At 67.7% G+C, this 16,418-nt stretch overlaps 2 protein-coding genes across 2 annotated transcripts; both read left to right on the top strand.

Annotated features, from left to right (window-relative positions):
• Positions 1-24: 24 nt before the first annotated feature.
• GHDC (GH3 domain containing) lies at positions 25-3,684 on the top strand. Its single transcript, XM_062627672.1, has 8 exons — positions 25-235; positions 327-457; positions 554-1,130; positions 1,308-1,491; positions 1,594-1,665; positions 1,792-1,925; positions 2,064-2,152; positions 2,723-3,684. Exons 1-8 carry the CDS (start codon positions 25-27, stop codon positions 2,921-2,923), a joined length of 1,599 nt encoding a protein of 532 aa, XP_062483656.1. The 3' UTR covers positions 2,924-3,684.
• Positions 3,685-4,944: 1,260 nt separating this feature from the next.
• LOC134168221 (inactive phospholipase C-like protein 2) lies at positions 4,945-16,417 on the top strand. Its single transcript, XM_062627669.1, has 6 exons — positions 4,945-5,130; positions 9,780-12,269; positions 12,449-12,652; positions 13,112-13,187; positions 14,292-14,401; positions 14,606-16,417. Exons 1-6 carry the CDS (start codon positions 4,945-4,947, stop codon positions 14,789-14,791), a joined length of 3,252 nt encoding a protein of 1,083 aa, XP_062483653.1. The 3' UTR covers positions 14,792-16,417.
• The last annotated feature ends 1 nt before the right edge of the window (position 16,418 follows it).

Raw genomic sequence — 16,418 nt, 5'->3', positions numbered from 1 at the left:
CCGGTGCACGGCTACCTGCTGGGGATGCTGCCGGCGGTGGCGGTGGCCGCGGTGGCCGTCACGGTCGTTGTCGTGCTCGTTGCCGCCGTCCCCTCGCTGCGGCACCGCTTGTCCCGCTCCGCGCTGCGCAGCGCCGGGGCCCGGTACCGGCGGCGCTTGGAGCTGCTGGGCACCGACGTGCGGCTGAGCCAGGAGCGGCGGCTGCGGCGGCTGCTGCCCCCCGGCGCGGTCCGCGGTGAGGGGCGGGCGTCGGAGCGGGAGGCGGTTGCTGGGGGGGGGGGGGGGGAGCCCCAGGGGTTCCCGTTCACCCCGCGCTCTCCCGGCAGGGTCGGAGGATTTCCGGGAGCGTCACCCCGTGGGGCAGCGCTGCGCTGACGGGGCACCGGGGGGGCAGGTCCCGCCGCCGCACCCCTGGGCGCTGCTGCGCTGCTGCTGGGGCACCGACCCCCTGCTGCAGGTACGGGGTGATGGGGCAGGGACGGGAGCAGAGGGGCCTCCATGGGGCCTGAACCCCTCAGGTCCATCCCGCTTGACCCCGCTTCTCCCTTCACAGGGGTCCCTGCTCTTCCTGGACACCCTCCATGCCGCCTTCCCTCGGGCGCTGGCCCCCCGGGGCACGGCGCTGCTCTCCTGGACCCCCCATCACCGCTGTGCTCCCGCTGGCTGGTCCCTGCCCTCGCTGTACTGCACCCCGGCCGAGGCCGGCTCCGTGCCCTCGCGGGCTGCAGCGCTGCGGGTGCAGCTGCTGTTGGCGCTGCAGCAGCGAGCGCTGCGGGTGCTGGAGGCCGCGCTGCCCGCGGAGCTGCTGGACGCGCTGGAGGCTCTGCGCTCTGCCTGGCCCGAGCTGGCGCAGGACCTGGCGCTGGGCACGCTGCGGCCGCAGCCCGGCTTGCCCGAGGGGCTGCGGGTGCAGCTGCAGGCGCTGCTGACCCCCAACGCTGCCCGGGCGGCCGAGCTGCGCTCTGAGTGCGCCCGCGGCTTTGAGGGCATCGTGCGGCGCCTGTGGCCGCAGCTGGAGGTGGTGGTGGTGGGGACGGCGCAAGGCACGGAGCAGCTCTACTGCGATGCCCTCCGGCAGGCCGAGTGCAAGGGGCTGCCCTTCTACTGCCCCTTCTACCGCGCGGCGGGAGGTGAGCGTCCCCACAGCCTGCCCTGGGTGCCCCGGGAACCGCTGCCCCAGGGATGTGGGCGCATCTCTGTGCCGCATCCCTCCTTGGCATCGGATGAGATGTTCCCCCTTGGAGGGGGTGAGCCCGCATGGGCAGGGTCAGGGGGATTCTCTCGCTGACGCGTGCCCCTCTGCCCAGCGCTGCTGGGTGTGAACCTGTGGCCGGAGGAGCCAGCGCCACGGTTCCTGCTGTGCCCTGAGTGGGCTTTCTGCGAGTTCCTGCCCTGCCCAGCCGAGGAGGAGCCGCAGACCGTGCTGCTGGGCGAGCTCTGGGAGGGACGCGAGTACGGGCTGGTCCTGACAGCCCGGCCTGGAGAGTACAGGTGCCCCCTTGGTGCTGCGGGACTCTGGGGTTGGGGGGGGGCTGAGCACCCCAGCCCCATGCACTGGGCACTGCCTCCCTCACGCTCCTGCTCCCCACACAGGTGCCGTGCTGGGGAGGTGCTGAGGGTGACCGGCTTCCACAAGCAGTGTCCCGTGGTGGAGCCCGTGCGCAGGTGAGGACACCCCAAACCCCTCACCTTGGGGGGTTGTGTGGGGGGCCTTGTGGCAAGGCAGGGGCTGATGGACAGTGCCTGTGTTGCCCTTGGCCTGGAGCACCCACCCCATCCCCTGCGCTGCAGGGAGAGCCAGGCACTGAGCGTGCGGGGTGAGAGCATCCCCGAGGAGCGGTTCTGCCGGAGCCTGTGCCGTGCCGTGGGCATGTGGCCGGGCGCTCGCCTGGTCGACTACGTCTGCGTGGAGAGCGCTCTGCTGGGTGAGTGTCCCCAAAACTGCGGCTGCTGCTGCCCGGGTCTCTGCCAGCCCCCCTGCACCATGCCCAGCCCTGGGCTGCCTGTGCCCACCAGGGCTGGGGGCTGCAGATGGCTTTAACGTGCTCATTGTGATGCTGCAGGTGCCTCTTCAGGGGCCTGTGCCCCCCACTATGAGGTGTTTGTGGAGCTGCGGGGCCTGCGGGACCTGTCGGAGGCACAGCGCTACAAGGTGAGGGGATGATCAGGGGGCTATGAGGATGATCAGGGACTGGAGCACCTCCGGTATGAAGACAGGCTGAGAAAGTTGGGGCTGTTCAGCCTGGAGAAGCTGCCTGGAGACCTCATAGCAGCCTTCCAGTATCTGAAGGGGGCCTATAGGGATGCTGGGGAGGGACTGTTCATTAGGGACTGTAGTGACAGGACAAGGGGTAATGGGTTAAAACTTAAACAGGGGAAGTTTAGATTGGATATAAGGAGGAAATTCTTTCCTGTGAGGGTGCTGAGGCACTGGAATGGGTTTGCCCAGGGAGGTTGTGAATGCTCCATCCGTGGCAGTGTTCAAGGCCAGGTTGGATGAAGCCTTGGGTGCCATGATTTAGTGTGAGGTGTCCCTGCCCATGGCAGGGGGTTGGAACAGGATGATCTTAAAGTCCTTTCCAACCCAAACTATTCTATGATTCTGTGATGTGGGCTCTGCTCCAGGGCAGGTCCTGCTGCCTGCACCCTGCCAGCCCACAGTGAGGGGTGATGCTGCCCCACTGGGGCAGCGCAGCGCGGGCAGCCTCTCCTCTTCCTGCAGCTGGACCAGTGTCTCCAGGAGGATTTCCCCATCTATAAATCCTTCCGCTTCAAGGGCAGCATCGGGCCCCTGCGCCTGCACATGGTGGGCGCCGGGGCCTTTGCCCGGCTGCGGGAGGCACTGGGCAAGCCCGTCCCCATGCCCAGGGTCCTGCGGGAGGAGCGGCTGCTGCAGCACATCCAGAGCTCCATCATCTCTTAGGGCAGCCCGGGGGTCCCGCAGCCCTCCCGCACCTGGGGTTCCCCGTGCATGCACCCTGCAGGGAGGAGCGGTGCTGAGGGTGCCCAGCCCCAGGGGGTTTGGTTGAGCAGAACAGATGGAGCCAACGAATGTGACCGTGCCCCTGCTCTGCGCTGGTGGGCACCCAGGTCAGTGCTGCCCGCAGGGATGGAGCAGGATGTGCAGCACGGCTCAGCCCAGCCCCGGGCACTCACCAGCAGAGCTGACCCTTCGCTGGGCTGCGTTGAGCACAGGCTGGGGCCGCGGGTGCTTGTGAGCATCACAGGGCAGTTGGGTCCTGCTGCCAGCGGCCACTGCTTACCCTGCTCTGCTCAGTGCCTTGGCAGCACCCGCACTTGCCTGTGCCTTTCCTGAGGGACACCGGGACTGGCATAGCCCGAAGGAGGACAGTGGAAACCTCCGTGGGAGCAGCAGAGCCTCGGGCCAGCACAGCGTCATCTCTGTGCTGAGCTCCCGGCCTTGTGGCATTCTGTCCCCTGGCAGGGACACTGTGGGGCGGTGGCAGGTCCTGGCTGCATGGATCAGCCCCTCCACCTGCCTCCAGTGCACGTCTGCTGGTTTGGGGAAGAATAAGCTCCAGCAAGGGCTGGTTTTAATGGTTAAAAAATCAAAAGCAAAATGCAGGAGGGTTATCTCTGGGAAACAAATGAAGGGCAGCGCTCTGGGATTGGATTTTTCATACTATGCTCTTTAATCCTCATTAAAGAGGTTGCTTGACAACAGCCCTGACTCTGCTCTGGTGGCTGAGGAGTTGCTGTTGTTTCCTCGGGGGTCCTGGGGAAGGGGCAGCCATGAATATTTAACCAGTTCAGTGGCCGCCTGGGGCTGTTCGTGGCACTGGTCGGGTCCCCTCCTGCTCTCAGGGTTGATGTGCTCGGAGCCTGCTGTGCAGGCAGCTGCTGCCGGAGGCGGGGAAGGCAGGGCACTGGCAGAAGGCAAAGTGTTGAATAAAGGCCACACAAAGCATCCCCCAGGTGCAGCCAGAACCTCTAACAGGGATGGAAACGGGGCTCAGCCCCCTCCTGCCATCCCTGCTGGAGAGCCTGGAACAAAACTCCTGCTCAGATTAGGGGAGAAGCAGTGCCTGTGGCTGCGGGGATGCCTCGGAGGGGATTGTTGCCAGGGCCATGGGAACACTGGTGCTGGGCTCTTGGCATCGGGTGTGCCTGGCACCGGCAGGGAACAGGCTGGGATTTAAGGGGGAGCGGGTGGGTGGTGGCTGGATGGAGGTGGGGGGCCAAGCCTGGCAAGGAGGGGCAATGGGAGGGGGTTTCTTGGACAGCCCTGAGCCAGCAAGGACCTGTGAGACAGCATCCAACCCAGAGAGCCCAACGGTGCTGGTCCTGCTGCCTGTGCCACGCTCCCCACGCAGCTGCTGGCATCCAGGGTCAGCATAAACCACCCTGGAGGCCCCACAGGGACCCGGCCCCTGGGAAAAGCCTCGACCCCCTGCCCGGGAGGGCTGCGCCGGGCCGGGGCTCCAGCCGGTGCCCGAGGCGCTGATCCCGCTGGAGGCTGCAGGGTGGGTTTGGGTGCTGGGCTGCAGGGTGCAAGGTCAATGTGAGTGCCGGGCTGCAGCGTGCAGCGTGTTTCGGATGCCGGCTGCAGGTACCAAGGCTGCGGGGTGCGGTTCCCTGTGGGTGCCCGGCTGCCGAGTGCGGGCTTGGCCGCGGTCCCACCGGGATGGGGCAGCCGCCAGGCCCGGAAGCTGCGGTACTGGGCGGAGGCCGGTGGTGGTGGTGGGGGGGATGCTCGGTACCCGGTGCCCCATCCCCGTTCCCAGCCGCTGCATCCCGGGGTTTTGGGGGGGGGGGGGGGGGCGCCGTCCCCGTCCGCGTCCCCGCCCCCGGCCCGTCCCCTCCTCCCGGCCGCGCCGCCTCCCGCCCGCTCCGCCACTGAGCCCCGCAGCGGCGGCGGCGGCGGGCGCAGGCTCCGGGGGCGCCCGGGGCCCCGCGGCGGCCGCTGCCCTGAGGCCGCGGGGGATGGCGGAGGGGCCCCGGGGCCCCCCGCCGCCGGGCTCGCCGCGCCCAGCCCCGCCGCTGCCCAACGGGCCCCGAGGCGGCGGCGGCGGCGGCGGCAGCCCCGGGTCGGGCTCGGGCAGCAGCAGCCGCGAGGACTCGGCGGAACGGAGCCCCGCGCCCGCCGCGCCCCGGGCCAGCATCATGAAGGTGAGAGCCCCGCGCCGGCCCCTCCCGCCCATCCCCGCACCGGGATCCAGCGCCCCCCGGGCACCGGCGCCGCCGGCCCCTGCGCAGCGCTCGGGGCACCGAGCCGTGCCCCCCGGGGTGCCGCGGGCACCGGCCCTGCCTGCCCACGGCGCTGCCCGTGCCCGCCGACCCCCCCCCCCCCACGCCCCCGGTTTGTGGAGCTGCAGCCCCGGATCGGTGCCCGGGGGTTGCCCCCGCCCGCGGCACCGGGCTCACCGGCGATGTTCGTGCCAGGGCTGCCTCAAGTCCTCTTGCCCTTCCTGGCACCCGGGTCCCCAAGGGCAAAGCCTGGCTCGGGCTTTGCGTGCTGCGGGACCAGGCCTGTCTCTGCGTGGCCATGGGGCATCCTGTCCAGCCACTGCTGAGCCCGTGGGTTCCCGAATAGCCATGCTGCTCCTGCTGCACCGCAGCATCACCCTGTCCCGCTCAGGGCACCCATGGGTGCTGGTGAGGAGATGCCTGAGCCTGGCTCCTGAGCACCTTCTGCTTTCCCATCCTTGCTCTTGCGAAGGTGCTGAGCCCTGGGCCCAGCCTGGCCAGCACCCGACCTGCTCTCGACACCTCCCCAGAGCCGTACTGTGGCTGGGCAGGGGTTCTGGGCCCCGGAGGGTCTCTGGGGGTCTGGTGGGCAGGGGGCCACATGCGTGTTTTCCTCAATGAACCCCCCTAATTGTGCTTCTGCCGGCGGTGCTCGCCGACACAATAGGTCTTGTCCGCCCGAGACCCGCCTCCCCACTCCTGGCAGCCTATTTAAAGCTGGGATTGCTCCGGTGCTATTAATACCCGGTGTGGGGGCTGTTCCTGTGGGGCTGGCACAGCCCCGCTCTTCTGCCCCATGGACCAGGTTCTTTGAGCAGAGCCATTGGTCCCACCTCAGGGCACCCGGTGGGACCCCGTGTCCCAGCCGGGCTGTGCCCCCCACGGTGACACTCGAGAGACCTCCTGGTGCTTCCATGCAGCCAGAGGCCCGTGCCGGTGTGGGTCTGTGCCCGGTTTCCTTGGGGACCTGGCCAGGGTCTCCCTCTTCTCCCAGGGATCAGCCGTGGGTGCTGCAGGCTGGGGTTGATGCTCTCGCTTGCTCCCGGGCTGGGCACATCCCCATCACCGCCGTGCGTCACCGCGGGATTTGGCCTCACGTGAAGGTCGGGTGGCCCAGGGCCAGCGCTGCTGCGGGAGGTCAAACCCGGACGGCGTCCCCAGCATCTGCTCATCCGTCAGGCATCAACAAAGCTCAGCCGGGGACTCATCCTGCCCTGGTGCTGGAGGGTCCACGCCGAGCTCCTCCTGCCCTCACCTGTTTGGAGGCAGGGGTTCTGCTGCTTCCCCAGAGCAGCAGGAGCAGGGGTCCTCTGCCAGCCCCTCCATCACCAATGGGCTGAGACCCCCTGGTGTGGAAGGGAGCAGCTCCCACCAGCCCTGCACGGCACCTGGTTAGAGGGTCCCTGGGGACCCCTGACGGGTCTGGGCCCCATCCAGCCCCAGCAGGACCTAGGGAGCAGATTCCCAAGCCCAGATCCCTGGGGGATGCTGAGGCTGTTCCTGCGCTGTGGGGTCTGCGGCCGCTTCCCACCGAGGTGGGTGGGAGTCAGGGGCTGCACCCACTGCTCCGCCGTGGTGCTGGTGCAGGGGCTGCGGAGCAGGGAGGGGGCTTGGCGCGATGGGCAGAGCCGAGCTGCAGGCAGGGCAGGGGCTGCCTGATGGAGTGGAGGCACGTGTGGGAAGAGCTGACGGAGCTGGTATTTTTTGGGATTTCCAGAACAGGCTGGAGGAGTGAATCTGAAAGCGAGAGGCATCGGCTGCGCTGGGGCAGGGGCAGCCCGGCCCTGGCTGTGCCAGGCGGCAGGGCTGCTCCATGCAGCATCCCCATACCCTGCCTATAGGATCTGCCCCCTGCTTTCTTCCCAGGCTGGAAGCAGAGGGGGGGGCTGGAGCTCCGGTGAGGATGCTGGAGTGGGAATGGGGAATACAGGATCAGTTCCACCCCGCTGCAGGAGGTGACCCTTCCCCAGCGCCCCACTGTCCTGTCCCCTATGCCCCATCCCCATCCCACTCCAGCCCCAGGAGCTGCGCGGTCCCTCTGTGCCGAGCTCCGGCTCCTCGGCCCCTACTGGGTAGCGGCAGCTGGTGCCGCGAGGAGTGGATGTGTCACTCGCTTTCTTCTTGGCAGGGAACAAACGGTGATAGAAAAGCCCTGGCTGTGCCTGGCCTCCCACTGCCTCCGCTCCGGTGCTGCCGGCTGCTGCTGCCGCCTGCACCCCAGCCCGGGAAGGGGGCAGCGGGAAGAGGTGGGATGTGGGGAAGCTGGTTGTGGGGGAGCGATGTCACGGCCAGGCTGGGGAGCAGCTCTGTCCCCATGGCCGTGAGAGGGGATCCTGCTCTCCTGGCTGGACAGCGAAGCCGTGGTCAGGCCGAGACACCACAGCCCCAAAGGCTTTCGGTTCCTCCGTCTCCTGCTGTCACGAGCTGCTGGGGGGGGGGAAAGACACGGACACAGCAGACAAGGGGGGGTCTTCCCATCCTTGTGCTTGGGAGCGGGTTGTGTGGCCAGGGACAACGGCCGTCACGAGGCAGCTGGGATGAGGGCTGCTGCACTTGCCAGGGCACCCATTGCAGGAGGCTGGCGAGGTGCTGAGCACATGCAGCAGAGCCGGGCAGAGCGCAGGCAGCCGGCTTGAGACGTGCCCTCTGTGCCCACCTGGGTGCCCACACTTGCCATTGGCATCGCGGTTGGTGCCGCAGAGCTGGGCTGTGTCGGTGCCATGTGTGTGGCAGTGGCACAGTGAGCGGGATGCTCTGCCCTGTCACCGGGGATGCTCCTTGCTCCCGTGGGTGCCACGTCCTCCTGCCTGCGCTGCTGCTGGTATCACCTTGTGCTCGGAGGCCTGGCTGCCTGCACTGCTGCTGCCTGCACTGCTGCTGCCTGCACTGCTGCTGCTTCCTGCGCCTCACAGAGCATTCAGTGAGGTATCCCCAGGGTTGAAGCCCTCCTGTATAAGGGGCTGCGTGGGATCAGCAGCTTTTCCCTGCTGGTCCCCAGGTAGGGGTGAGAAGCCCAATGCACTGCCCCAGGCACCAGCTCCCCTTCCCAGGGCTGGGAGGATGGGGGCTGCGGGGAGGGTGCTGGGTGTTCACCCGCCTGCCCTGCGGTGGGTGCAGCGGGAGGCAGGTCCCGGAGCTGGGTGCAGCGGTTCCCCCCCGCCCGTGTTTCCTTTCCGGATGGATTTCCTGTTTTCGGCTCTGGGCCCGGTGCGGAGCCGCCCGGTGGTGTGTGTGTGTGTGTGTGTGTGTGTGTGTGTGTGTGTGTGTGCTGGGGCGAGCAACGGGTCCCCGAGCTGCTGGGCAGGATGGAGCCATTTGCGGTGCTCACATCACCCCTCGAGGGTGATGGAGCTGCCGGCAGTGGGTGCTCAGGGCGCTGCTTGCAGGAAGTGTCTGGAGTCCTTTGCCATGGGGCTGGCCGATGGTGCGACCAGGAGCCAGCTGGCTCTAACGTGGGGCCAAGGGCTAGGGCTGGTTTTCCCTTCCCTTGGGATGTGTCCCGGGCATCCCTGGGGAGCTGCCTGGGTGCCTGCGTGCCCCGTCCTGATTGCCCCTGGGCTGTGGACTGGGGCAGAGTCACATCCTTTGGGGTCAGGCATAGGGACGTGCTCACCCAGGCTGCCCATCCGCTCCTGTTTGAAGCTCTCGGGGTGCCGGAAGGGGACATCCCATCACCCTCAACCTGGACAGCTGGGCAGGACCTGGCCCTGCTGGAGACACCACCAGATTAGAGGTGACTCACCATAATCTTGAAGAAGTGGATTAAATCTCCTCCTACTGTGCTACTTAATGAAATCTATCCCATAATATGCTCCCAGCCCTGCTGTTCCCCCCCCCCCTTCCCCTACCCTCTCCAACCCCTTGGCAGCAGGGTCCCTTTCCCTGCTGAGCAGCAGGGCTGGCATGGGGGTACGGGCAGCAGCATCACCAGCTCTGTGGGATGGGGCCATGGACCACACTTGTCCACAGCGAGTGGCACTGGTGGTGACTGGTGTCCTGCAGCGCTCCCCAGCAGACACAGTGGGGGGCTTAGGAGGGGTCCCCAGGGCAGCAATGAGGGTGCATCACCAAGGGGCACCCCACACATCCTTGCACCTCACTGCCGTGGTGCCTGCAGCCGGTCCCTGGAGTGCAGGGGAAGGTGTGAGGGGCCATGGGGGGAGCCCCAGTGCAGGGATGGGGATGCTGTGGGCATGGGTGGCTCCTGCAGGCACCTGGTTTCCTCCGGCATCCCCAGGCCAGGGAGATGCCTGCGTGCGGCCGTGCCTCTGGGGTTGAGTGAGCAGTGGGGACGGATCCGGCTCAGGGCTGGGAGCAGGAAGGAAGGAAGGAAAGCAGAGTTAAAATAAACCAGGCAGTGAGCTGTGGGGGAAGCCAAGGCTGGAGCCGGCTCCCAGCCTCCAGGGATTGGGTTGGATTGGGGCAGACTTGGGCTTCGTGAGGCAATGGGGTGCCCTGGGGCACCCTGGGGTGCTGTGCTGTGCATTGGGGCTAGGCTGGGGAGAGCGTGGTGGGGCGCGCACTGCCTGCCCCATCCCTGACGGCTCTGTCCCCTTCTCCCACCGTGGCAGGATGGGTCCCGGCAGCGGCCACCGCAGAAGAAGAAGACGGTGTCCTTCAGCACCATGCCCAACGACCGCAAGATCAACAGCACGGCCGCCTGCATCTCCTTCATGCTGGAGGGCTGCGAGCTGAAGAAGGTGCGCTCCAACTCGCGCATGTACAGCCGCTTCTTTGTGCTGGATGCTGACATGCGCTCCGTGCGCTGGGAGCCCTCCAAGAAGGACTCGGAGAAGGCCAAGATCGAGATCAAGTCGGTCAAAGAGGTGCGCGTGGGCAAGAAGACGCCTGTCCTGCGCAGCAATGGCCTCTCCGACCAGTTCCCGGATGAGTGCGCCTTCTCCATCATCTATGGAGACAACTACGAGTCCCTGGACCTGGTGGCCAGCTCGGCTGATGTGGTGAGCGCCTGGGTGATGGGGCTCCGGTACCTGGTGTCCTATGGGAAGCACACCCCCGAGGCGCCCGGGACCGGCCACCCCAGCCTCCGGACGTCGTGGATCTCCTCCGTCTTCGACCTCGCCGACCTGGAGAAGTCCGGCCGCATCCCCGTAGCCCGCGCCGTGCAGCTGATCAAGGCGCTCAACCCCGGCATGAAGACCTCCACCATCGAGCTGAAGTTCAAGGAGCTGCAGAAGGCCAGCGAGCGTGCCGGTGCCAAGGTGCCCTGCGACCTCTTCGTGGAGGCGTACTGCGAGCTCTGCACCCGCCCCGAGATCTTCTTCCTGCTGGTGCAGTTCTCCAGCAACAAGGAGTACCTGGGCCTGAAGGACCTGCTCATGTTCCTGGAGGTGGAGCAAGGCATGGAGGGGGTGACGGAGGAGAAGTGCTTGGAGATCGTTGGCAAGTACGAGCCCTCCAAGGAGGGCCGGGAGAAGGGCTACCTGGCCATCGATGGCTTCACACGCTACCTGCTCTCCGCCGACTGCTCCATCTTCGACCCGCAGCACCGCAAGGTGTGCCAGGACATGGCCCAGCCCCTCTCCCACTACTACATCAGCTCTGCCCACAGCGCCTGCCTGCTGGAGGACAACTTCTGGGGCCGCTCAGACATCAGCGGCTACATCAGCGCCCTGGGCTTGGGCTGCCGCAGCATCGAGCTGGTGCTATGGGACGGCGCCGAGGGCGAGCCCGTGGTCTACACCAGCCCCTCGGCCGCCTCCTGCGTGCCCTTCCGCGCCGTGGTGGGGCTGATCGACCAGCACGCCTTCACCGCCTCTGCCTACCCGCTCATCCTCTGCCTGGTGGTGCGGTGCTCAGCGCCCCAGCAGCGCCTGGCCGCGCAGTGCCTGCGCAAGACGCTGGGCGAGAAGCTGTACCTGGAGCCCCCCAACCCCGCTGCCTCCTACCTGCCCTCGCCGGAGCAGCTCAAGGGCCGCATCCTCATCAAGGGCAAGAAGCTGCCTCCCGGCTGCGAGGACAGCGAAGGGGAGGTGTCGGACGAGGAGGAAGGCAGGGAGCTGGCGCGGCGGCTGGGCCAGGAGGAGCGGGAGGTGCCGGACACGGGTGGCCCCCGGCGCCTGCGCCTCAGCCGCGAGCTCTCGGAGCTGGTGAGCCTGTGCCAGGCCGTCCCCTTCCAGGACTTCGAGAGCTCGCGGCGCGGGCAGCGGTACTGGGAGATGTGCTCCTTCAGCGAGGTGGAGGCGGGACGCTTCGCCAACGAGTGCCCGGCCGAGCTGGTGAGCTACAACAAACGGTTCCTGTCCCGCGTCTACCCCAGCCCCATGCGCATCGACGCCAGCAACATGAACCCGCAGGACTTCTGGAAGTGCGGCTGCCAGATGGTGGCCATGAACTACCAGACGCCGGGGCTCATGATGGACCTGAACGCGGGCTGGTTCCGGCAGAACGGCGCCTGCGGCTACGTCCTGCGCCCCGCCATCATGCGGGAGGAGGTCTCCTACTTCAGTGCCAATGCCAAGGACTCCTTGCCCGGGGTGCCCGCGCAGCTCCTCCACCTCAAGGTCATCAGCGGGCAGAACCTGCCCAAGCCCAAGGGCTCGGGGGCCAAGGGGGAGGTGGTGGAGCCCTACGTCTGCGCTGAGATCCACGGCATCCCGGCCGACTGCGCCGAGCACCGCACCAAGACGGCCCTGCAGAGCGGGGACAACCCCATCTTTGACGAGAGCCTGGAGTTCCAGATCAACCTGCCCGAGCTGGCTGTCCTGCGCTTCGTCGTGCTGGATGATGACTACATCGGGGATGAGTTCATCGCCCAGTACACCATCCCCTTCGAGTGCCTGCAGCCCGGCTACCGCCACGTCCCACTCCAGTCCCTCGCGGGGGAGCCTCTGCCCCACGCCACCCTCTTCGTGCACGTGGCCATCACCGACCGCCGCGGCGGGGGCAAGGGGCACCGGCGGGGGCTGTCGGGGCGCCGGGGCCGCCGGGTGCGGGAGTACACGTCCACCAAGGCCACCGGCATCAAGGCCATCGACGAGGTCTTCCGGACGGCGACGCAGCCCCTGCGGGAGGCCACCGACCTGCGGGAGAACGTGCAGGTATGGACCACGCAGGGGCACTGGGGACCTAGGGGAGGATGGGGCTGGCCTGTGAGCAGTGGGGAGCATCCCCTTCTTCCTGGGGGAGTCAGGTGAGGGGCCTCATCTGGAGCAGAGGGCTGGGAGAATGGGGACATTCCCTCCCTGGCAGAGCCCCTGACGCTGGTCTCTACCCGCAGAATGCCCTGGTCTCCTTCAAGGAGCTGTGTGGTCTGACGCCTGCCGCCAACATGAAGCAGTGCATCCTGACGGTGGCCGCGTGGCTGCTGCACAGTGACAGCTCGCCCAGTGTCACCCTCAACCTGGCAGAGAAGTACCCCCCTATGGAGGCCCAGGGCCCCATCCCGGACCTGCTGCGCAAGGTCCTCACCGCCTACGAGACGGTAAGTGCCGTGTCCCACCGGGGCTCGACTCCTTATGGGGATGCTTCGCAGGGCCAGGGGCACCAGGACAACCAGGACAGGGCACCCTGACTCCCTGCACCCATCGCGGTGCACAGGGAGGCTGCTGGGGGCTGCCCATGGAGGACCCTTGTCAAGGAGCAGGTTGATACAGCTCAGTCTGAGCCCTGGGACCCAGCAGCCCCCGTCCCCTGCACTGTGTGCCAGGGCTGCTCATAGGGAGTCCTCCGGTCCTGCCTGGTGGGAGAAACCCCATTAACAGCCAGAGCAGCTTCCTTCCTTTGTGTTGGAGGGGCCCTGCTCCAGCCCAGGGTCACCCTGTGCACAGCTGGGTGAGGAGAGACAGACCCCAAGCACCCCACTGAGGCAAGGGGCAGCCCCTGCCCGAGCCCCTTCTCCCCACCCGCTCTGCCCAGCTCCTCACAGCACCCCTCTCCCCAGATGATCCAGACCAGCCGGACACTGATCGAGTCGGCCGATGCGGTGTACAGCAAGCTCATCCAGGCACAGCAGGCAGGTGGGTCCCGGGGCACCTCTAACCCTGGTGCTGCTCCGTGCCACAGACCTGGGCACATCCCGGAGGGGCTCCCTGCAGGGCTCGGTTCAGTGGGTCCGGCACCAAGATCTGGACCTGGGCACAGGCATGGGAGAGGGACTCCTGGCTCTGGTGGTCCTGAGCCTGCCTCTGGTGTGGTTGTGGGAGCCTGCACGGTGCTGGGTGCCATCGGGGTGCTTGGGGCCACGCCGGGGCAGGGTGCTGAGTGGGTGGGCTGCAGGGGCTGTGCGGGAGGGAGCGGGGAGAGGGAGGCGAGCGGAGGAGGCTGATGAGGAAGCGGGGAAGAGTCATTATCTGCCAACCGCCGCAATATAATTAGCACCAGAAAGAACAGACCGGGGCTGATGGCAGGAGCGGCAACCGGGTGCTAGGACTCCCAAAACACGTGGCTGAACCCACACAGGCAGGTGCCGCCGCTGCCTGCCCCGGCTCCCCCCCCCCCGGCCTGCCCGGGCCCCCCCAAGCCGGTCCCAGCCTTGCTGCCGGCAGCTCTGGTTGTTCCCTGCCAGAAACCATCCCGAGCTCTTGGCTTTGGGCTCTGCCGCCGCTGCCAGCGCTGGGGGGGAGCAGTCGGGGGGGGGGCACGGGCTTGGTGCGCGGCCGGGTGGGCTCCTGTGGCGATGGGGCAGGGAGCGCTTTGGGGGCTGCAGCCCCATCCCCGTGCCCAGGCGCTGCCTGCCCCCCCCTTGCACCCCTGCAGTGCCCGGTGCCGGGTGCGGTGCGGTGCGGGAGGGGGGGGTGAGTGACAGCCCGTGGGTGAACGGGCTGCGTGGGAGCCTCGCGTGGGCCCGGAGCCGGTGCTGCGTCAGGACGGTGAATGCGGCACCGCTCACGGGGACGTCACGCGGAGCACGGCGGGGGCAGCCCCGCACCGAGCCCCCCGGGGGGGAGCCGCAGCGTGGAGGGGCCGGAACCCGGAACCAAACGGGGCTGGGACCGAGCGCGGTGCCGAGGGGATGGCTCCGGCAGCCGTGGGAGCGAGCCGATGGGGAGCCGCCGTCCTGCATCCCTGAGCCGGGAGAAGGGAGTCCCCGTCCCCGCTCAGCACCGCTCCCGTGTGCGCAGGAATGGACTTCCACAAGGAGCTGCACCGCATCGAGGCCAAGGAGGGGCTGCGGGGCCGCAAGCTGCAGAAGGCGCTGGAGAGCTTCGCTTGGAACATCACAGTGCTGAAGGTGAGGGGCCAGGGCTGCGCGGCCCCCGCCCGGCTCACCCGAACCCCGAGGATGCTCCGGGAGCGATGGCGATGGCACGGACCCGCTCAGGGGGTCCAGGCGGCCCCGCTCATAGGGGGTGGCTGATGGAGCACCCCACGCTCCGCAGCAGGGGGTCCGGGGAGCCCGAGTGGGGCAGCCCCGATGACGGCGTCTCCCCGGCAGGGCCAGGCTGACCTCCTCAAGCACGCCAAGGCCGAGGCGCTGGACAACCTGTGGCAGATCCACAACGCGGGACAGTCCTGCGGCATCGGCAGGAACGGCTCGGCCTCACCGGAGCCCTCCCGGCTGCGCGCCCCGTTGGAGCCCATCCCGGAGACAGAAGGAGGCGGTGAAGCGGCGTCCTGCTGACCCCGGCCTGGGGCTCGGGGGCCCGGACTGAGCACTCCCTGGCTGCAGGGACAAGGACCAGGGAGCCCCATCCTGCCCGTAGACAGGCAGCTGCGTGCCTGCAGGCTCTGTGAGCGAAGGGACGCGTGTGGGGCTGTGCTCTGCCGTGCCGAAGGGCTGCGGTGGGGCCAAGGGGGAGGCTGGGGACGGATGAGCCTGCTCCAGCTCTCTCCCTGGCCTGAGCTCCCGGGGCCTCCATCTGCTTCCAGAGCGAGTGCCCTCCCGCAGGGCCGGCGGGGATGCTGGCACCCCTGTGTGTGTGGACCCCCAGTCTGCCGTGCCAGACCCCTCTTGTGTTACAGCCCGGGGCTGGGCTTCTGCCCCCTGCAGGGCCATGGGGTTTGCCTTCACCACCCCAAAGATGGGTCCAGGCAGGAGTTGTGGCTTCTGGCATCAGGGAAACATCAGGGCTTATTCCCTAGGGAGAGGGGGTCCTGGCACAAGCACTGTGCAGGGGGTGGTCTGGGGTCGGACTGGGGCTGTGGAGCATTATAAAGAGTGTGAGACCCACCAAGGTGCCCTGCTGCTAGCTCCGGGTGCCTGGCGCAGGGCTGAGGTGGGATGGGGTTACTGAGGGGGATGAAGGGTGGCACCATTGCTCCCCATCCCCAGCCATGCTCGGAGTGACGACTCCCCACGTCAAGGAGCCGTGCGGCTGCTCGGCACCCATTTGTTCAGGAAGCTAATTAGCCTAATGGGGACCCAGGGAACAGACCCTTGTGCTGCTGCTGTCAGGAGCAGCCCAGCGCTGCCCTTCGGCCGCTTTGTGCCTGCCCGGCCATGGGGCCCATGGGCAATTATGGCCTCATTAGTGCCAGGCGTCCCGGCAGCGCCATGGCCCCTGAGCACCCGCACAATGAGGAGCTGCAAATGAGGGGAAAGGCCTGGCCGGTCTCCGGGCTACGGGCCCGTGTCTCCCAGAGACCGGCCGCAGCCGCCTGGCCCCGCCGGTATTTTTGGCATCACTATTGTGCCGGGGCCTATAAAGCGGCAGCTGTGGCGGTGGCACAGGGTGCTGTGCTCCCGGCTGCCCAGCGGGACATGCCCAAGCGCTGCTCAGCCGCCTGAAGACCCCAGGAAGGATGGAGGTGCACAACACCAAGGTGGGGTGGGGTGTTGCAGCCTATGGGACCAGGAGGGCAGCGATGGGGGGGAGGTTGGGATGTGGGGCTGGGGGTGTGAGGGGCCTGGGCAATTTCTCGGGAAGCTGGGAGCTCAAGGCTCCACGCCAGGGCTCCCCAGCTGTGGCCAGTGGCCACTTGGGGGGCTCAGCCCTGCTTGGGCTCCTCAGGAGGGAGCTGGACGCGTGGTGCCTGTGGTGCCAAGTGTGGGTGCTCTGGCACTCGGCAGCAAGGGGAGGGTGTTGGCTGTGGCTGCCTTGTGCTGGTGAGGGCACCCACATCAGGCTGCTGGTCACAGCGTGGTTGGGGTCCATGGGTGCTGGGGCTGGGGGTTGGATTGTGCTGCCGTGCACTGGGAGTGGGGTTGGGACCCTGCAGCAGCATCACAGTGACCAGGGCAGACAGGGCTGACACCGGTGGGCACGGCACGCTGCCCGGTGGTGCTGCTGCTGCCCTGCGCTAACGCT

Source organism: Pezoporus occidentalis, unplaced genomic scaffold, assembly GCF_034315485.1.
Source record: "Pezoporus occidentalis ecotype Australia unplaced genomic scaffold, CSIRO_AGI_Poc_V1 ctg304, whole genome shotgun sequence".
NCBI classification, from domain to species: Eukaryota; Metazoa; Chordata; class Aves; order Psittaciformes; family Psittacidae; genus Pezoporus; species Pezoporus occidentalis.
This window is presented reverse-complemented; position numbering and strand designations above follow the sequence as displayed.

What these genes read in the sequence shown, in the direction of transcription:
- GHDC (XM_062627672.1), top strand. Translation starts at nt 25, where the DNA reads ATGCTGCCGGCGGTGGCGGTGGCCGCGGTGGCCGTCACGGTCGTTGTC. An exon ending in CTTCTACCGCGCGGCGGGAG is followed by an intron (nt 1,131 to 1,307) that starts GTGAGCGTCCCC and finishes CCCTCTGCCCAG; the next exon opens with CGCTGCTGGGTGTGAACCTG. An exon ending in GCCCGGCCTGGAGAGTACAG is followed by an intron (nt 1,492 to 1,593) that starts GTGCCCCCTTGG and finishes CTCCCCACACAG; the next exon opens with GTGCCGTGCTGGGGAGGTGC.
- LOC134168221 (XM_062627669.1), top strand. Translation starts at nt 4,945, where the DNA reads ATGGCGGAGGGGCCCCGGGGCCCCCCGCCGCCGGGCTCGCCGCGCCCA. An exon ending in ACCTGCGGGAGAACGTGCAG is followed by an intron (nt 12,270 to 12,448) that starts GTATGGACCACG and finishes CTCTACCCGCAG; the next exon opens with AATGCCCTGGTCTCCTTCAA. An exon ending in CATCCAGGCACAGCAGGCAG is followed by an intron (nt 13,188 to 14,291) that starts GTGGGTCCCGGG and finishes CCGTGTGCGCAG; the next exon opens with GAATGGACTTCCACAAGGAG.